Source organism: Mustela nivalis, assembly GCF_964662115.1.
Source record: "Mustela nivalis genome assembly, chromosome: 12".
Lineage (NCBI taxonomy): Eukaryota > Metazoa > Chordata > Mammalia > Carnivora > Mustelidae > Mustela > Mustela nivalis.
Window position 1 is genome coordinate 78,516,358 of NC_139031.1, and position 16,207 is coordinate 78,532,564.

Here is a 16,207-nt window from a genome sequence, read left to right on the forward strand (position 1 = left end):
GCTCTGTGGTACAGGCCATAAATAATTGTGGTCTTAGTCTGGGAAACTTCTTCTATTACCCTCTGAAGCACTGAACATCTGTACTCTTTGGAAATGTAAATTGTTAAAAGTTGTGCTTTTTCCATTTCTCTGCCAAAAAATAATGCATCTACAGATTTAGGATATGATCAAACAAATGTACTAGTATTTTTTATTCTCTACAGATATTTTATAATTTCCCAGATGATACGTTCACAAAATTGTTTTAATTTTATAAGCGAAATTTTATATTGCTTCTTTTAAGCTAAACAAATTTACTCAAACTCAGCAATGTTCTAAGTTAATGTATCAAAAATAAATAATGGTAATTAAGAGGGGAATAGTGTATAAATATGCATTGCTACCATCTGATAGTTTTCATAGTTTATGTAAAAACCCAGATTTGCATTTTTATAATCAGACACTGAATTTAAAACCATGTTGTTTTTGTTGTTCTTTTGTGATTTTTTTTTTTGTTTATACTAACTATTCTATTTTTAGAATAGGATAGAGCAAGTCTCTATCCTTGCTCTCCCAAGGATATTTTTAGAATAGGATAGAGCAAGTCTCTATCCTTGCTCTCGAAGGATAGAGACACACACATGTGAATGTGCGTGTTGGCAATGGCTCCTTATGCAAAAATAAAGTTGATTTCCTAAAATTGTAATCACATTATAAAAAAATGCTAATGCTACAATCATCAAATATCATCCTTTCAGTCAAAGGACTACTCACTTTATTCTAGTTAACTCTGAGTTAATTTCTACATTTTTCTCCCAAATACACTTATTTTTTAACAAACAGAGCCATAGGTTTTGCATTAATTGGCAGGCACCCTTTCCACACAGATGTTACTTGTTTCTCTTTCCTGTTTCTCATAGAAATAAACATATCTGTGGAGGATCATTGATAAAGGAAAGTTGGATTCTTACCGCAAGACAATGTTTCCCTTCTCGGTAAGTGTTTCTGAAACCAATATTTGTTTTGAGCACTTAAAAATATGTAGACTTCCATTTAGCTTTCAGGCTTAGAATGTGTATTCATTTAACAGATTCAGCAACAAGGAATGAATAAATTAATTGCTTTCTTTAGATTTAGTTAACAAAGCCTACTTCGATGTAATGGATATTTACGACTGGATACTCCTGTTCCGTTCTTTCCACAATTGGCATTACTCTCATTTGGGGGGAAATTTTGCTAGAATTATGTAAATAACTTTTCCTCAACTTCTTCCTTGCATGCTGTATGTCTAGGTAGACATCCTGAGAATAATTTTTAATGAGAATTAGCCTAAGAAAAGTTAGGGAGGCAGCATTTGTAAGCTGACTTCCTGATTCTCATCAAGGTCTCTGATTTTGTTAGTATAAATTTTTAATCCTAATTGACAATCAAACATATACAAAGTTAAGAAGGAAAATCTGCAGAATATTATAATTCATGTAATGTGCTTTACCTGAAAATTTTTCAAATATGATTTACTCTTAAGCCTTATCAAAAGGTTTTCTTCTTTCTTAAATAGCCGTTTCAAAATTGAGCAGTTTAAAGGCTCCTTTTGCTTCTGTGTGCTTGTAGCATTCAGAATCTCCGTAAGAAATGTGTTGCTCTTTATTATACTTTGATTCAAATTTTAAATTTGGGTTATTTATCTGCCCTTATAAACTGAAATAATAATATGTGTGAATAATATCACCCAGTTTAAAATTATATTTTACATTTTAATTTTTTACTTAGAAACAAAGACTTGAAAGATTATGAAGCTTGGCTTGGGATTCATGATGTCCACGGAAAAGGAGATGAGAAACGCAAACAGGTTCTAAATGTTTCCCAGCTGGTGTATGGGCCTGAAGGATCAGATCTGGTATTACTGAAGCTTGCTAGGTTAGTTGCTTGAGAGCATTTTTAAGCTACAGTGGAATTCGTGAAGCTTTTTCTTCAGTTATGTGGCTATTCTCTCTTTTATGTAAACATATTATAATAGCTTGTCATATGTTCTGTGTGTGTGTATAGAGAAAAAGAGAGTCATCTTAAAAATTTTCAAAAATTAATAAATGAAGTTTGACCAACAGTCTGATCAGCCTGCTCTAAAATCAAAACTTAGTGAATCATTTGATAACTTTAATAGTTAAAATAATGAATAAAAAAATGCAGTGACCATTTAGCAAGTAAGTGACTCTTTTCTCTGCTACCTATTCCTACCTCTACTACATACATTGTATATTAGACATTCTCTTTTTTTTAAGAAATAAGACTATTTATTCTCTCTTAATCTCATATTAAAAATTAACACCAAATTTTAATTTGTTAATTTTGGGTCGAATTCAATCAAAGATACTTATCATTGTATTTTCTATTTTCAGGCCTGCTGTCCTGGATGATTTTGTTAGTACAATCGATTTACCTAATTATGGATGCACCATTCCTGAAAAAACCACTTGCAGTGTTTATGGCTGGGGGTATACTGGATGTAAGCTATTTTTAAAATGATAAGGCAATATCATACTTATTTTATTTAAAACAATTCTAACTGTACATTTTTTACCCCATTCTTAGCCATCAACTCTGATGGTCTGTTACGAGTAGCACATCTCTATATTATGGGAAATGAGAAATGCAGCCAATACCATCAAGGGAAGGTGACTCTGAATGAGTCTGAAATATGTGCTGGAGCTGAAAATATTGCATCGGGACCATGTGAGGTAAAAAGAGCATTTTTAAAAAAATAAGAAGTATATAATAAATATCATAACTTATGTTTCTTTTGTGTATGTGTTTGGTTCACTTTTCTCAAATAAAAATCATTCTCTACTAATAGAGAGAATTTGGGAAAGATAACTCCCTTCGTTATCCTTGTACACTTATTTTAAATAAACAGTAAGAAAATCCATATTTCATTATCGGCAAGCTGTGATGATATTTGTCTCTCAGAAAGGCAATAAACTAATACAACCAGAGCTCTAGGGGAAAGCTGTTCAAATTAAAAGTATCCAATATGCAGTTTGATACAATAGCTTGCATTTTTCTAATGCTTTCTAAAGTTATCAGATCTTCCCAAATTCTGCCTAAATGAACTCTATGTCTGGTTTTAAACTTTTAAATGTGTTTTTGGTCAAGCCAGTGTGTGTGTGCTTGTGCGTGTGTGTGGTTTAAACGAATTCTATTTTAAAAAACCAAAAGGTCGAAGTTGGTGACTTTAAGAGCTTGAACATTTTCATTTGTTAGGCAATTGTTTTTTTTTCATCTTGGCAGTATTCCAAATTTTATTTTACATAGACAAGCTGTTAAACCATTATTTTACATGTTTTTTTTATATTTTAAATTTTATCTATTTTATTTTATGCACATTTTGTGCTTCTAAAATTATTTCTGAAGTTGAGAACTTTTTAAAAATTTTTTATTCAAAATTTTAATTCCATTATGGTTAACATTAAGTGTTATATCAGTTTATGCTATACAATACAGTGATTCAAAAATTCAACACATTACTCAAGGCTCATCATATAATCTTAATCCCCTTCACCTATCTCACCTCCCTCTACTCTGGTAACCATCAGTATGCTCTCTATTGTTAAAATTCTGGGTGTTTTTGTTTTTGTTATTGTTTTGTTTTGTTTGGTTTGGTTTGTCTTTTTTTTTCTTTGTTGTGTCTCCTAATTTGTACATATGAGTGAAATTATATGGTATTTGTCTTTCTCTGACTCACTTATTTCACTTAGCATTATACTCTCTAGATTTATCCTTGTTGCTGCAAAGCAAGATTTCATTCTTTTTTATGGCTGAGTAATATTTGTGTGTGTGTGTGTGTGTGTGTGTGTGTGTGTGTGTATCAGATCTTCATTATCCATTTGTCTATTGATGGACACTTGAGCTGCTTCCATAATTTGGCTATTGTAAGTAATGCTGCAATAAACAGGGGTGCATATACCTTTTTGAATTACTGTTTTCATATTTCTAGGGTGAATACCTAGTAGTGGAATTACTGGATCATACAATAGTTCTAATTTTAAATTTTTGAGGAACCTCCATACTGTCCTTCAAAGTAGTTATACCAGTTGGCATTCCCACCAATAGTGCAAGAGGGTTCCTTGTTTTTCCACATCCTGGCCAATACTTGCTGTTTCTAGTGTTTTAAATTTTAGTCATTCTAACAGGTATGAGATAATATCTTGTGGTTTTGATTTGCATTTCCCTGATGTTAGGTGATGTTGAGCATCTTCTCATGTGTCTGTTTGCCATCTGTGTATTTTTGAAGAAATGTTTGTTCTTATCTTCTGACTATTTTTCAATTGGATTTTTTATTTTTTTGGTGTTGATTATATAAGCTTTATATATTTGGATGTTAACCCTTCATCAGATATGTCATTTGCCAATATCCTCTCCCATTCATTAGGTAGCCTTTTAGTTTGTTGACTGTTTCTTTCACTGTGCAAAAGCTTTTTATTTTCATGTTTGATGTAGTCCCAGTAATTTATTCTTTGCTTTTGTTGCCCTTACCTCAAGAGACATAGCGAGAAAAAATGACTTATGGCTTATTTCAGAGAAATTACTGCCTGTGCTCTCTTCTATGATTTTTATAGTTTCAAGTCTCACATTTATGTCCTTAATCCATTTTGAATTTATTTTTGTGTATGGTGTAAAAAGTGATCCAATTTCATTCTTTTGCCTGTAGCCAGTTTTCCAAACACCATTTGTTGAAGAGACTGTCATTTTCCCATTAAGTCTTCTTTCCTCCTTTGCCGAAGATTAATTGACTATATAATTGTGGGTTTATTTCTGAATTTTCTATTCTATTCCATTGATCTATGTGTCTATTGTTTGCCAGTACCATACAGTTTTGATTATGACAGCTTTGTAGTATATCTTAAAATCTAGGATTGTGATACCTCCAGTTTCATTCTTCTTTTTCAATTGTTTTGAAACATTCAGGGTATTTTGTGGTTCCATATAAATTTGATTGGTTGTTTTTTCTAGTTCTGTGAAAAATGGTGTTGGTATTCTGATAGGGATTGCATTAAATCTGTAGATTGCTCTGTGTAGCATAGACATTTTAACAATATTTTTTCTCTCAGTCCATGAACATGGACTGCCATTCTTTCTTTGTGCTATCTTCAATTTCTTTCATCATTGTTTTACAATTTTCAGAACACAGGTCTTTCACTACCTTGGTTAAGTTTATTTCCAGGTATTTCATTATCTTTGGTGCAATTGTAAATGGGATTGTTTTCTTAATTTCTCTTTCTGCTACTTCATTATTTGTATATGGAAATGCATTAGATTTCTTTTTTTTAATTTAATTTTCTTTTTTCAATGTTCCAAGATTCATTGTTTATGTACCACATCCAGTACTCCATGCAATATGTGCCCTCCATAATACCCACCAAGGGCTCACCTAAGCCCCCATCCCCCTTTCCTCCAAAACCCTCAGTTTGTTTCTCAGAGTCCACGGTCTCTTATGGTTCATCTCCCCCTCCGATTTCCCTCACTTCACTTTTCCTTTCCTTCTCCTAATGACCTCCATGTTATTCCTTATGTTCGACAAGTAAGTGAAACCATATGATAATTGACTTTCACTGCTTGACTTATTTCACTCAACACAATGTCCTCCAGTCCCCTTCATGTTGATACAAAAGTTGAGTATTCACCCTTTCTGATAGCTGTGTAATATTCCATTGTATATGTGGACCATATCTTCTTTATCCAGACGTCTGTTGAAGGGCATCCTGGTTCCTTCCACAGTTTGGCGACTGTAGCCATTGCTGCTATGAACATGGGGGTACAGATGGCCCTTCTTTTCACTACATCTATATTGTTGGAGTAAATACCCAGTAATGCAATTGCAGGGTCAAAGGGTAGCTCTATTTTTAATTTCTTGAGGAATCTCCACAGTGTTCTCCAAAATGATTGCACCAACTTGTATTCTCACAAACAGTGTAAGTGGGTTCCCCTTTCTCCACATCCTCTCCAACAGTTGCTGCTTCCTGTCTTGTTAATTTTTGCCATTCTAACTGGTGTAAGGTTGTATATCAATGTGGTTTTGATTTAAATTTCCCTGATGGCTAATAATGATGAAGATATTTTCATGTGTATGCTAGCCATTTGTATGTCTTCTTTGGAGAAGTGTCTGTCTGTTCATGTCTTCTGCCCATTTTTTGACATGATTATCTATTCTGTATTTGTTGAGTTTGAGGAGTTCTTTATAGATCTTGGATATCAGCCCTTTGTCTGTAGTGTCATTTGCGAACATCTTCTCCCATTCTGTGGGTTGTCTCTGTTTTGTTGACTGTTTCCTTTTCTGTGCAGAGGCTTTTTATCTTGATGAAGTTCCAAAATGACAAAATACAGCACTCTTTCCTGATTAAAATGCTTCAAAGTATAGGGATAGAGGGAAGATTACTCAGCTTCATAAAATCCATCTATGAAAACCCCACAGTGAATACCATTCTCAATGGAAAAGCTGACAGTCTTCCCTTTGAGATCAGAAACATGACAAGGATCCCTACTCTTGCCACTGTTGTTCAACATACTACTAGAAGTCCTAGCAATAGCAATCAGACAACAAAAAGAATAAAAGGTATTCAATTTGGCAAAGAAGAAGTCAAACTCTCTCTTCACAGATGACATGGTAGTTTGTATGGAAAACCCAAAGGAATCCACTCCCAAACTACTAGAACTCATACAGCAATTCAGTAATATGGCAGGATACAAGATCAATGCATAGAAATCTGTTGTTTTCTTATACACTAACAAGGAAAATATAGAAAGGGAAATTAGAGAATGGATTCCATTTACTATAGCACCAAGAACCATAAGATATTTGTTAATAAACCTAACCAAGGAGGTAAAGGATCTGTACTCGAAGAGCCACAAAACACTCATGAAAGAAATCAAAGAAGACACAAAGGATGGAAAAACATTCCATGTTCATGGATTGGAAGAATAAGCATTGTTAAAACTTCTATACTGCCCAGAGCAATCTATACTTTCAATGCCATCCCGATGAACATTCCACTGGCATTTTTCAAAGTGCTGGAACAAACAATCCTAAAATTTGTATGGAACCAGAAGAGACCCCAAATTGTTAAGAAAATGTTGAAAAAGAAAAACAAAGCTGGGGGCATCATGTTGCCTGATTTCAAGCTTTACTACAAAGCTGTGATCACCAAAACATCATAGTACTGGCACAAAAACAAACACATGAACTAATGGAACAGAGTAGAGAGACCAGATATGGACCCTCAACTCTATGGTCAAATAATCTTTGACAATGCAGGAAAAAAATATCCAGCAGAAAAAAGACAGTCTCTTCAATAAATGGTGGTGGGAAAATTGGACAGCTATGTATAGAAGAATGAAACTCGACCATTCTCTTATACCATACACAAAGATAAACTCACAATGGATGAAAGACGTCAACATGAGACAGGAATCCATCAAAATCCTAGAGGAGAACATAGGCAGTAACCTCTTCAGCATTAGATTTCTATAGATTGATTTTGTATCCTGTCACCTGTCTAAATTCATTCATCAGTTCTAGTAGTTTCTTAGTGGAGTCTTTAGGGTTTTCTATGTAGAATATCATGTCATCTGCAAATAGTGAAAATTGGACTGCTTCCTTGCTTATTTGAATGCCTTTCTTTTCTTTCCCGTTTCTGATTGCTGTGGCTAGGACTTCCAGTACTATGTTAAGTAACAGTGGTGAGAGGGGACATGCCTTTCTTGTTCTCAACAATATAGGAAAAGCTTCAGTTTTTCCCCAGTGAGGATGATATTAGCGATGTATTTTTCATAGATGGCCTTTATGATGTTGAAGCAGGTTCCCCCCAAACCCATTTTGTGGAAGGTTTTTTTAAAAATCATGAATAGATGTGGTACTTTGTCAAATGCTTTTTCCGTATCTATTGAAATAATCATATGGTTTTTATCCATTCTCTTGTTTGTATGATGTATTGTGTTGATTGATTTGCAAATATTGAATCACTCTTATATCTCAGGAATAAATCTCAGTCACAGTGAATGATTTTTAAATGTATTGTTGGGTTTGGTTTGTTAACACTTTGATGAGGATTTCTGCATCTATGTTCATCAGAGATGGCCTGTACTCTTTTTCTGTAGCATCTTTATCTGGTTTTGATATCAAGGTAATGCTGACTTCATAGAATGAATTTGAAAGCTTTTCTTCCTCTTCTATTTGTTGGAATTGTTTGAGAATAAATATTAATTCTTTTTTTAAATGTTTGGTGGAATTCACCTGAGAAGCCTTCTGGTCCCAGACTTTTGTTTTTTGAGAGGTTTTTTTTTTTTTTTTACTGATTTAATTTCATTGGTGGTAATTGGTCTGTTTTTAAATTTTCTAGTTCCTCCTGATTCAGTTTTGGAAATTTATATCTTTCTAGGAATTTATCCATTTCTTCTAGGTTGTCCAATTTGTTGGCATATAATTTTTTGTAATATTCTCTTACAATTGTATTTCTATATTGTCAGATGTTATATTTCATGTTCATTTCTGATTTTATTTGAGTCTTCCTTCTGTCTTTCTCTGTCTCTCTTTCTCTATGATGAGTCTGGCTAAAGAATTACTGATTTTGTTAGTCTTTCCAAAGAGCCAGCTTCTAGTTTCATTGATCTGCTCTATTGTGTGTCTAGTTTCTTTTTTTTTTTTTTTTCCTCCCCTAATCTTTATTATTCCTTGGTCTGGGTTTTGTTTACTCTTTGTATAGGTCCTTTAGGTATAAGGTTAGGTTCTTTACCTGAGATCTTTCTTGCTTCTTGAGGTAGGCCTGGATTGCTATAAATTTCCATTTTGTAACAGCTTCTGCTGCATCCCAAAGATTTTAGATCACTGTGTTTTCATATTCATTTGTCTCCATGTTTGTTTGTTTTTATGTTATTTAACCTAAATATATTTGTGGTCTTTCCAGATTTTTTCTTGTGGTTGATTTCTAGTTTTATAGTGTTGTGGTTGGAAAAGATGCATGATGCAGCTTCAATCTTTTTGAATTTATTGAGACTTGCCTTGTGGCCTTATACGTGATCTATTCTGGAGAATGTCACCTGTGCAATTGACTTCTACTGTTTTAGAATGAAATGTTCTGAATATATCTGTAAAATCCATCTGGTCTATTGTATCATTCAAAGCCACTGCTTCTTTATTGATTTTCTGTTTGGATGATTTATCCATTGATCTAAGTGGAGTCTTAAAGTTTTCCTACTATTATTGCATTACTATAAATTACTTCCTTTAGGTTTGTTATTAGATGCTTTATGTATTAGGGTGCTCCCATATTAGGTACATAAATATCTACAATTTTTTATGATGCTTTGTTAGACACCATACAGTACCTCATTTTTTTTTAATTTAGTGTTTCATGATTCATTGTTTACATATAACAACCAGTGCTCCATGCAATTGCTCTATCTTCTTATTGGATTCATCCCTGTATGGTTATATAGTATCCTTCTTTATCTCTTGTTACAGTCTTTGTTTTAAAGTCTATTTTGTATGATATAAGTATTCTTATGCCTGGCTTTCTTTTCACTTCCATTTGCATGATAAATGCTTTTCCATCTATTTATTTCCAATCTCCATATGTCTTTAGGTCTAATATGATTCTCCTCTAGGCAGCATATACATGGGTCTTGCTTTTTTATACATTCTGTCACCTTATGTCTTTTGATTGGAGTGTTTAGATGTATTTTGAATATAAGAGACACAGTCTCCAAGCCTAGGAGCTTTGGAGTTGGGGAATACTATGTGAGATAAGATATGGAATGAGTTCAATAAGTAGTGAAATCTCTTTTGACATGTAGGAAAATAAATATGGAGCATAAATATGTATTTCCAAGCATGTGCTATATATATTGGTCTGAGATTCTATTCCTGATAAAATACATTTCATAAGTTAGAGTCTTAAAAACTGCTTTAAAATGACATAGTTAGAAACAGATTGTGTATAACTACTTTCAGGTTTGATGTTTTCCCAGTAAATCAGTATTACTTCGTTCATTATTAGAACTGAAAATCTGCTGGAAGAATGATTGATTGATAGATTGATTGCTTACTTAGCTACCTATTTACACTAAGAGCCCTTTAAACACAAAGGTTTGAGCTCAACCCAATCATTTAAGAATCTATGCACTTATCCAGTACTATTGTCATTACTAAAAATGCTTCGACAACTGATCATTAGGAATAGCCTACAATATGATTTATCATTTATACATTGATAGATTTCTAACTTTAGCATTGAATTATTTACTGCAGTATCATGTATTTGTTATTTTTATCCATGTTGGCAAGATAATTTTTAAAATTGATTCTGCCACTTCTCAAAAATACATTTTTTTAATCACTTATATTTAAAAGGTAATATAATCCCTGAAGCCATTGAAATCTAAACACTTGAAGAAGACCTCCCAGATGTTTGTATAATAGCAATAGGATCACATTTGGAGAAAGTCTGCCAAAGTGAATTGCTTTTAAAGAGTTTTTATCAGTAATCATTGCTGTATTTTTTAAAAATCAGATTAACTTATGTGTCATAATTTATATGTGTCTTAGAATAACCTATTTTCCATTACTGTTTTATTTCCTGTTTTACCTCTGTCTTAATTTCCCCATCATACAATGTTGATAATGCTCTTCTTTTTTTTTTTTTTTCTTTTAAAGATTTTATTTATTTATTTGACAAACAGAGATCACAAGTAGGCAGAGAGGCAGGCAGGGGTGGGAGAAGCAAAGGGAGAGGTACAAGCAGACTCTATGCTGAGTGTGGAGACTGATGTGGGGCCTGATCCCATGACCCTGAGATCACAACCTGAGATGAAATCAAGAGCCACCCAGGCGCCCCTAGAGAAGTCATTCTTTTTGCTGTTGTTGTTAAATTTTTATTTATTTGACAGAGAAAGATCACAAGTAGGCAGAGAGGCAGGCAGAGAGAAAGAGAGAGAGGAGGAAGCAGGCTCCCTGCCAAGCAGAGAGCCCGATGCGGGACTCAATCCCAGGACCCTGAGATCATGACCTGAGCTGAAGGCAGAGGCTTAACCCACTGAGCCATCAGGTGCCCCTAGATAAGTCATTATTAAAGGAATACTCCACATGATAGAACACTTTGAACTTCTGTACTTCTCTCAGTCTGACTTGGGTAATTGAATAAAAAGATGACCAATGGCCTAGTACATATATTTATGTCTTCATATCTCAGTTGCAGCTATTCTTTTTCTGTATATGTGCATATTTGAGATCTAAATCTGTATAGGAAATATTAATGAACTATTAATTTTTTTTCTAAGATAATACATTTTTGTTGTTTTTATTGTTGTATGTCTTCTTCCTAGGGAGATTATGGTGGCCCACTTGTTTGTGAACAACATAAAATGAGAATGGTTCTTGGTGTCATTGTTCCTGGTCGTGGATGTGCCATTCCAAATCGTCCTGGCATTTTTGTCCGAGTAGCGTATTATGCAAAATGGATACACAAAATTATATTAACTTATAAGATACCACAGTCATAGCTGATGGAATTTTGTCAGAAGCTCCAATCAATAGAAATCTATTTTACATGAAGATTTCGGAGAACGTGGAATTAAAATGTCACTTAAAGCAATCCTAAGACAACTACTTGAGTGTCATGTTTGTTAAGATACTCATTAATATTTATGGGTGTTTTCTGTTGTTTTGTTTGTCAGTGTTATTTTGTAAATGTTGAAGTGAATTAAGGTACATGCAAGTGTAGTAACATATCTCCTGAAGATACTTGAATGGATTAAAAACTGCAAAGGTATAATTGCTGGATGATAAAAGATTTAATGGAAAAGTTCAATTAATCTCTCTACGCTGCTTTCCAAGGTTAGTTTATAAATAAACCGTAAGTTAAACATTATTTTAACCTCACAAAGACAATTTATACCTTTGTCCTTAACTTGTAACTCTATATTAAATTATATTACCTTTCATACACCATACATTATATTTCATTCATTTCTCTTCATTGTGTATCCTCTAATACTGGTCCATACACTTTCTACAAAATCATGTGCCCAACTATGCAGACCTGGGTACACATGTGCATACACTAGAGTTCAAATCATGGTCTATCTGATATAACCTCTAAATATTCTGAAAGTGTGTACCTGTAGTTTTTCCTTAAGAGAAAAAGAGAAATTTATAAAGACCAGTAGAAATTTCAAGGAAAGGAGAAAAAAAGAAATGACCAACTCATTCTGTATATGTAATCTGCAGATGACCTCTCTACTGGTTGACATTTAAGGTGTGGTCATGACCCACAAAGTTAAGTAACACCTAATCTCTGTGTTTAACTGTATTTATCAACCTAGTCATTGTGTAGTTTCTAATTCTTAAAGGGAGGAGGGTTATGTGTATTAGTATTATTTCTTTCTTTTAAATTTAGGGACCCTTATTTATGCAAAATATTTTTAGATCTACTTTCCTGAAGTATTTTCTTAATTATTCTTAGATAATTGTCTAACTGAAGCTTAAAAAAGTATTTAAGTAGGTTAATTCTAAGACTTGCTGCTGTGATTGGCTTATAGCTCATCTTCTTTAAATTTTTAAAAATTATTTCAGAGGAAAATTTCCATATGTTTCCAAAGATTTGTAAATAGACTTTCATCAAACTAGGAATTGAAGTATATATTGAAGAAAAATATCAGGATACATATCTCAACCTAAAAGTTTTTTAGCCTAATGAAACTTCACTCAAGTAAAGGAAAAAAAATGTAAAAGGAAAGGAAAGGAACTAGCTTGTCTAAACGGACTTCAATTATTTTTTAAAGGGGAGTTAAGTCTGCAGAATGAAATATTTTATGAAAATTTCTCATTTTATCTTATTTCATTTTACATAAATCTTTCAAATACCAAGGGGAATATTCATTCAAATTTTGTATTGTCTCATAATACAAAATTATCATATTTGTTATTGTATTTGGCATGATCAACTAAAAATCCTGTATTTGTCAAGAAATGAGACAACAAAGTCTAATAGGATAGGCTGTGAATTTTCAAAAAATCACCCTGTACAAATTTTAAAATAATTTTTTGAGTGATTCCAATCCAGTATCCCCATTTCTCTTATTTGTTTCTCTTGAATGATATCAGTTAAGGCCAGAGATCCAAACAATGCTCAACGCTTCATAGGACACTGTTCAATCTTGAGTGAAACACTCTTAAATTTACTTGAAAGTTTAGTCCAGGGAGTACAGCAGAGGAAATCCAGAAATAACTATGCGAATCCAGAATATCTATCCAAATTGTGCCAACAAATTAAACACATTATAATAAAACATGTTCTGATATCAAGAAACAGTGAAAGTAAAGAAAGATCTGAAAAGTTGTCAGTCCACGTTATCTTCTTTGATTATATTTTTCTTTCCTTATGTGATATATCATTTTAATAAAAACACTAGAAATTTCAAAGGTATATTGTCCCCAAATTAAAGAACTTTTCAGGTTTTTTCTTGAACTGGTAAAATTTGATTAAATCATATATTAATGATATTTGTAAAACATTTATGAAATTCTAATATATCTAAATACTCACATTTTAAGATATTTCTTTCTTGTCTTTTCTCTAAATTTCCATGGAAAGAGAAATAGGAATAGATACAAGATGCAGCTAACTTTTTAGATATTTTGAACTCAATGTTTTCCATTCCATTTCCATTTTATAAATGTTTTCCATTTATTTCCATTTTATTAAAACATACCACCAATAAAACATCAGACATGGTGCACAAAGCAGCCCTAGATTTGAGAAGTTCCCTTTGTAATGAGGGGAGATCAGTAGACTTGACAGTAAAAGCAAGATGAACAAGATCCATGCAATTGTAGGTGGTATGACAATGAATAATATGTCATTTTTCTCTGGAGAAAAATACTATTTCCTGGTCATTCTTTTCTTAATAAATCACAAGAAATGAAAAATCCAACTTACCCAAAATCCATTGTATTTTGAGTAATGGACAAACAAATCTTTTAATCTAGAAGTTTTCAATGTTATTTTTTGTTTGGGCTGTTTGAATAATGGTTATGTGCTGTTGTAATTGTGGACATTTTCTTATGTCTGCCAGGAATAGTAACATAAAATTAAAGTATTTGTCATAATGCCTCTGCCGTGCAGAAGGGATGATAATCCTTTTGTATACTTCTTTAGTTTTATTGTAAAATATGTAATGAGTTTTACCTATTTGCTGTGGGCAGGTCCTCAGTAAAATGGTTTATATTGAGTCAGTCTCTAGCATTAATAGGCTCTTGCTTGCTATCTAAGTGTTTCAAACTATGGAAAACGTGAGACACTGGAAGGCAAGAAAAATAAACAATAATGGCATGTGATAGCAAAATTGTATTTCACTTATTCCTGTGAATATTTCTTGTTGGTACCAATGGTACTATACAAAGTGAATGTTATAGCCACAACATTCATTTAGGGGAAAAAAAAAGAAAAAAAAAAGCACTGTCAAGAAGTAAGAAACTGTTGTCAGCATTTTGTTCTTTTTAAATATTTTCTTTCTTTTTTAAAAGAGATACTAGTACTGCAATATAGAAATCATGAGGTAAAGAATTTTAATAAACTCTCATACTAAAAAACTTTAAATTGATTTACTGTTTCCACATATCACTTTTAATTTTAACCCGTATTTATAGACAAACTCATTTGAATGATAAAGTTAACTTGAATAAAAAAACTTAGTCTATGTGTAAATACTTTACACAATAAAGTTCAAAAAGAAGTTCTCCTTCAAAGTTCAACTGAGTTTCATACTAAGAATTTACCAATACAAAAAAATTTAAAATTTTCTGGTCCCCCAAACCTTGACAGTGTAAATTTAAGTAAGTTCATTTCCATTTGCACAGAAAGTTTCTGTCTTTAGGAAACTGAAAATGGAATACTGTGGATGTTATGACTGTTTGTCTTGGTGTAAATAGGAAATTGATAAGCTGCCTATAGAGTGGTATAGCTGAATGCTTACCCAAAAAGGGAACACTGTGGTTATGACTTGTATATAAAGTTTCTGTAGTTAATAAAGTTGCTATTTTTATAACCATGATTATATTATTATTATTAATAATAATAAAAATATTTTATCAAAATGCTTCCTTTCTCTTATTATAATTATCTACATAGACATGTTTGAATCTGTTCTAGGACTTTATGCAGAAAACAAGGATCATACTGACAGAAATTACATATACTTTGTTGCAAGAAATACTAGAACTAAGACAAATAGCCATTATTTTTTTCCAGCTTCTATCCATGGCATTATCAGTGGTCTTCATTAAACCATTAATCTCCATGCACTTTGATTTCTCCCACTGTAATATACAATTATTTAGTAATTTTCGTATTTGCTAGAATGGTGCTGTGATATACCTTGCTAATATAGGCAAAATATTGTCATGAAGGATCATCTGAATTCCTTTACCATCACCACTATGTATCACAAAAGCAATTGTAGGGGCGCCTGGGTGGCTCAGTGGGTTAAGCCGCTGCCTTCGGCTCAGGTCATGATCTCAGAGTCCTGGGATCGAGTCCCGCATCGGGCTCTCTGCTCAGCGGAGAGCCTGTTTCCTCTTCTCCCTCTGCCTGCCTCTCTGCCTGCTTGTGATCTCTCTCTGTCAAATAAATAAATAAAATCATAAAAAAAAACAAAAGCAATTGTAAATGATCCAATTAATCAATTAATCAATCTATATCTCTTTAAAATAATCATTAAATTCAGAATAAATGTGAATCCAACAGATTCACCTAATTCAAACTGAAAGCAAGCTTGGAAGAACATATTATCAATTGATCTAACCAAACAGAACTCTATAACACTATTGATTATTTCAAGTTATATTGTCTCTTCCCCCAAAAAAGTTGCACTATTAATTTTCTGGCATAGATACCTATTTCAGTTGATGATTAATGCATCTAACTCTAGATCTTTGATAGCATCTTCTCTTCCTAATGATTGTTATCTAAGCAGAATATTTGCATTCATTCAGTTATGGTATCTGTATTTCTGGTAGCAGTATCAAAGAATTTTTAAATACATATATTGTTGATTTTTCTAAATTTTCTTTTCTTCTTCTTCTTTTTTTTTTTTTTAAAGAACTCTATTCCATTCTAAACCTATAGTCTGCTGTTTTAAGTAGAATACTCCAGGAAAGGTTCTCTAAGAGATGGTATTTGAG

At 32.7% G+C, this 16,207-nt stretch overlaps 1 protein-coding gene across 6 annotated transcripts in view; it reads left to right on the plus strand.

The window, feature by feature from the left end:
• The window catches only part of HGF (hepatocyte growth factor), a 99,813-nt gene that overhangs the window by 67,251 nt on the left and 16,355 nt on the right, over positions 1-16,207 (plus strand). For 4 of the 6 annotated variants that reach the window (XM_082692512.1, XM_082692514.1, XM_082692511.1 and 1 more), the window contains 5 exons: positions 900-974; positions 1,750-1,896; positions 2,376-2,482; positions 2,569-2,714; positions 11,350-15,121. In XM_082692512.1, the coding sequence (XP_082548638.1) occupies positions 900-974; positions 1,750-1,896; positions 2,376-2,482; positions 2,569-2,714; positions 11,350-11,526 (652 nt within the window). In that variant the 3' untranslated portion in view covers positions 11,527-15,121. Of the gene's footprint in view, positions 1-899; positions 975-1,749; positions 1,897-2,375; positions 2,483-2,568; positions 2,715-11,349; positions 15,122-16,207 lie in introns of those variants that run through there. The other 2 variants (XM_082692516.1, XM_082692515.1) reach the window with 1 other exon arrangement.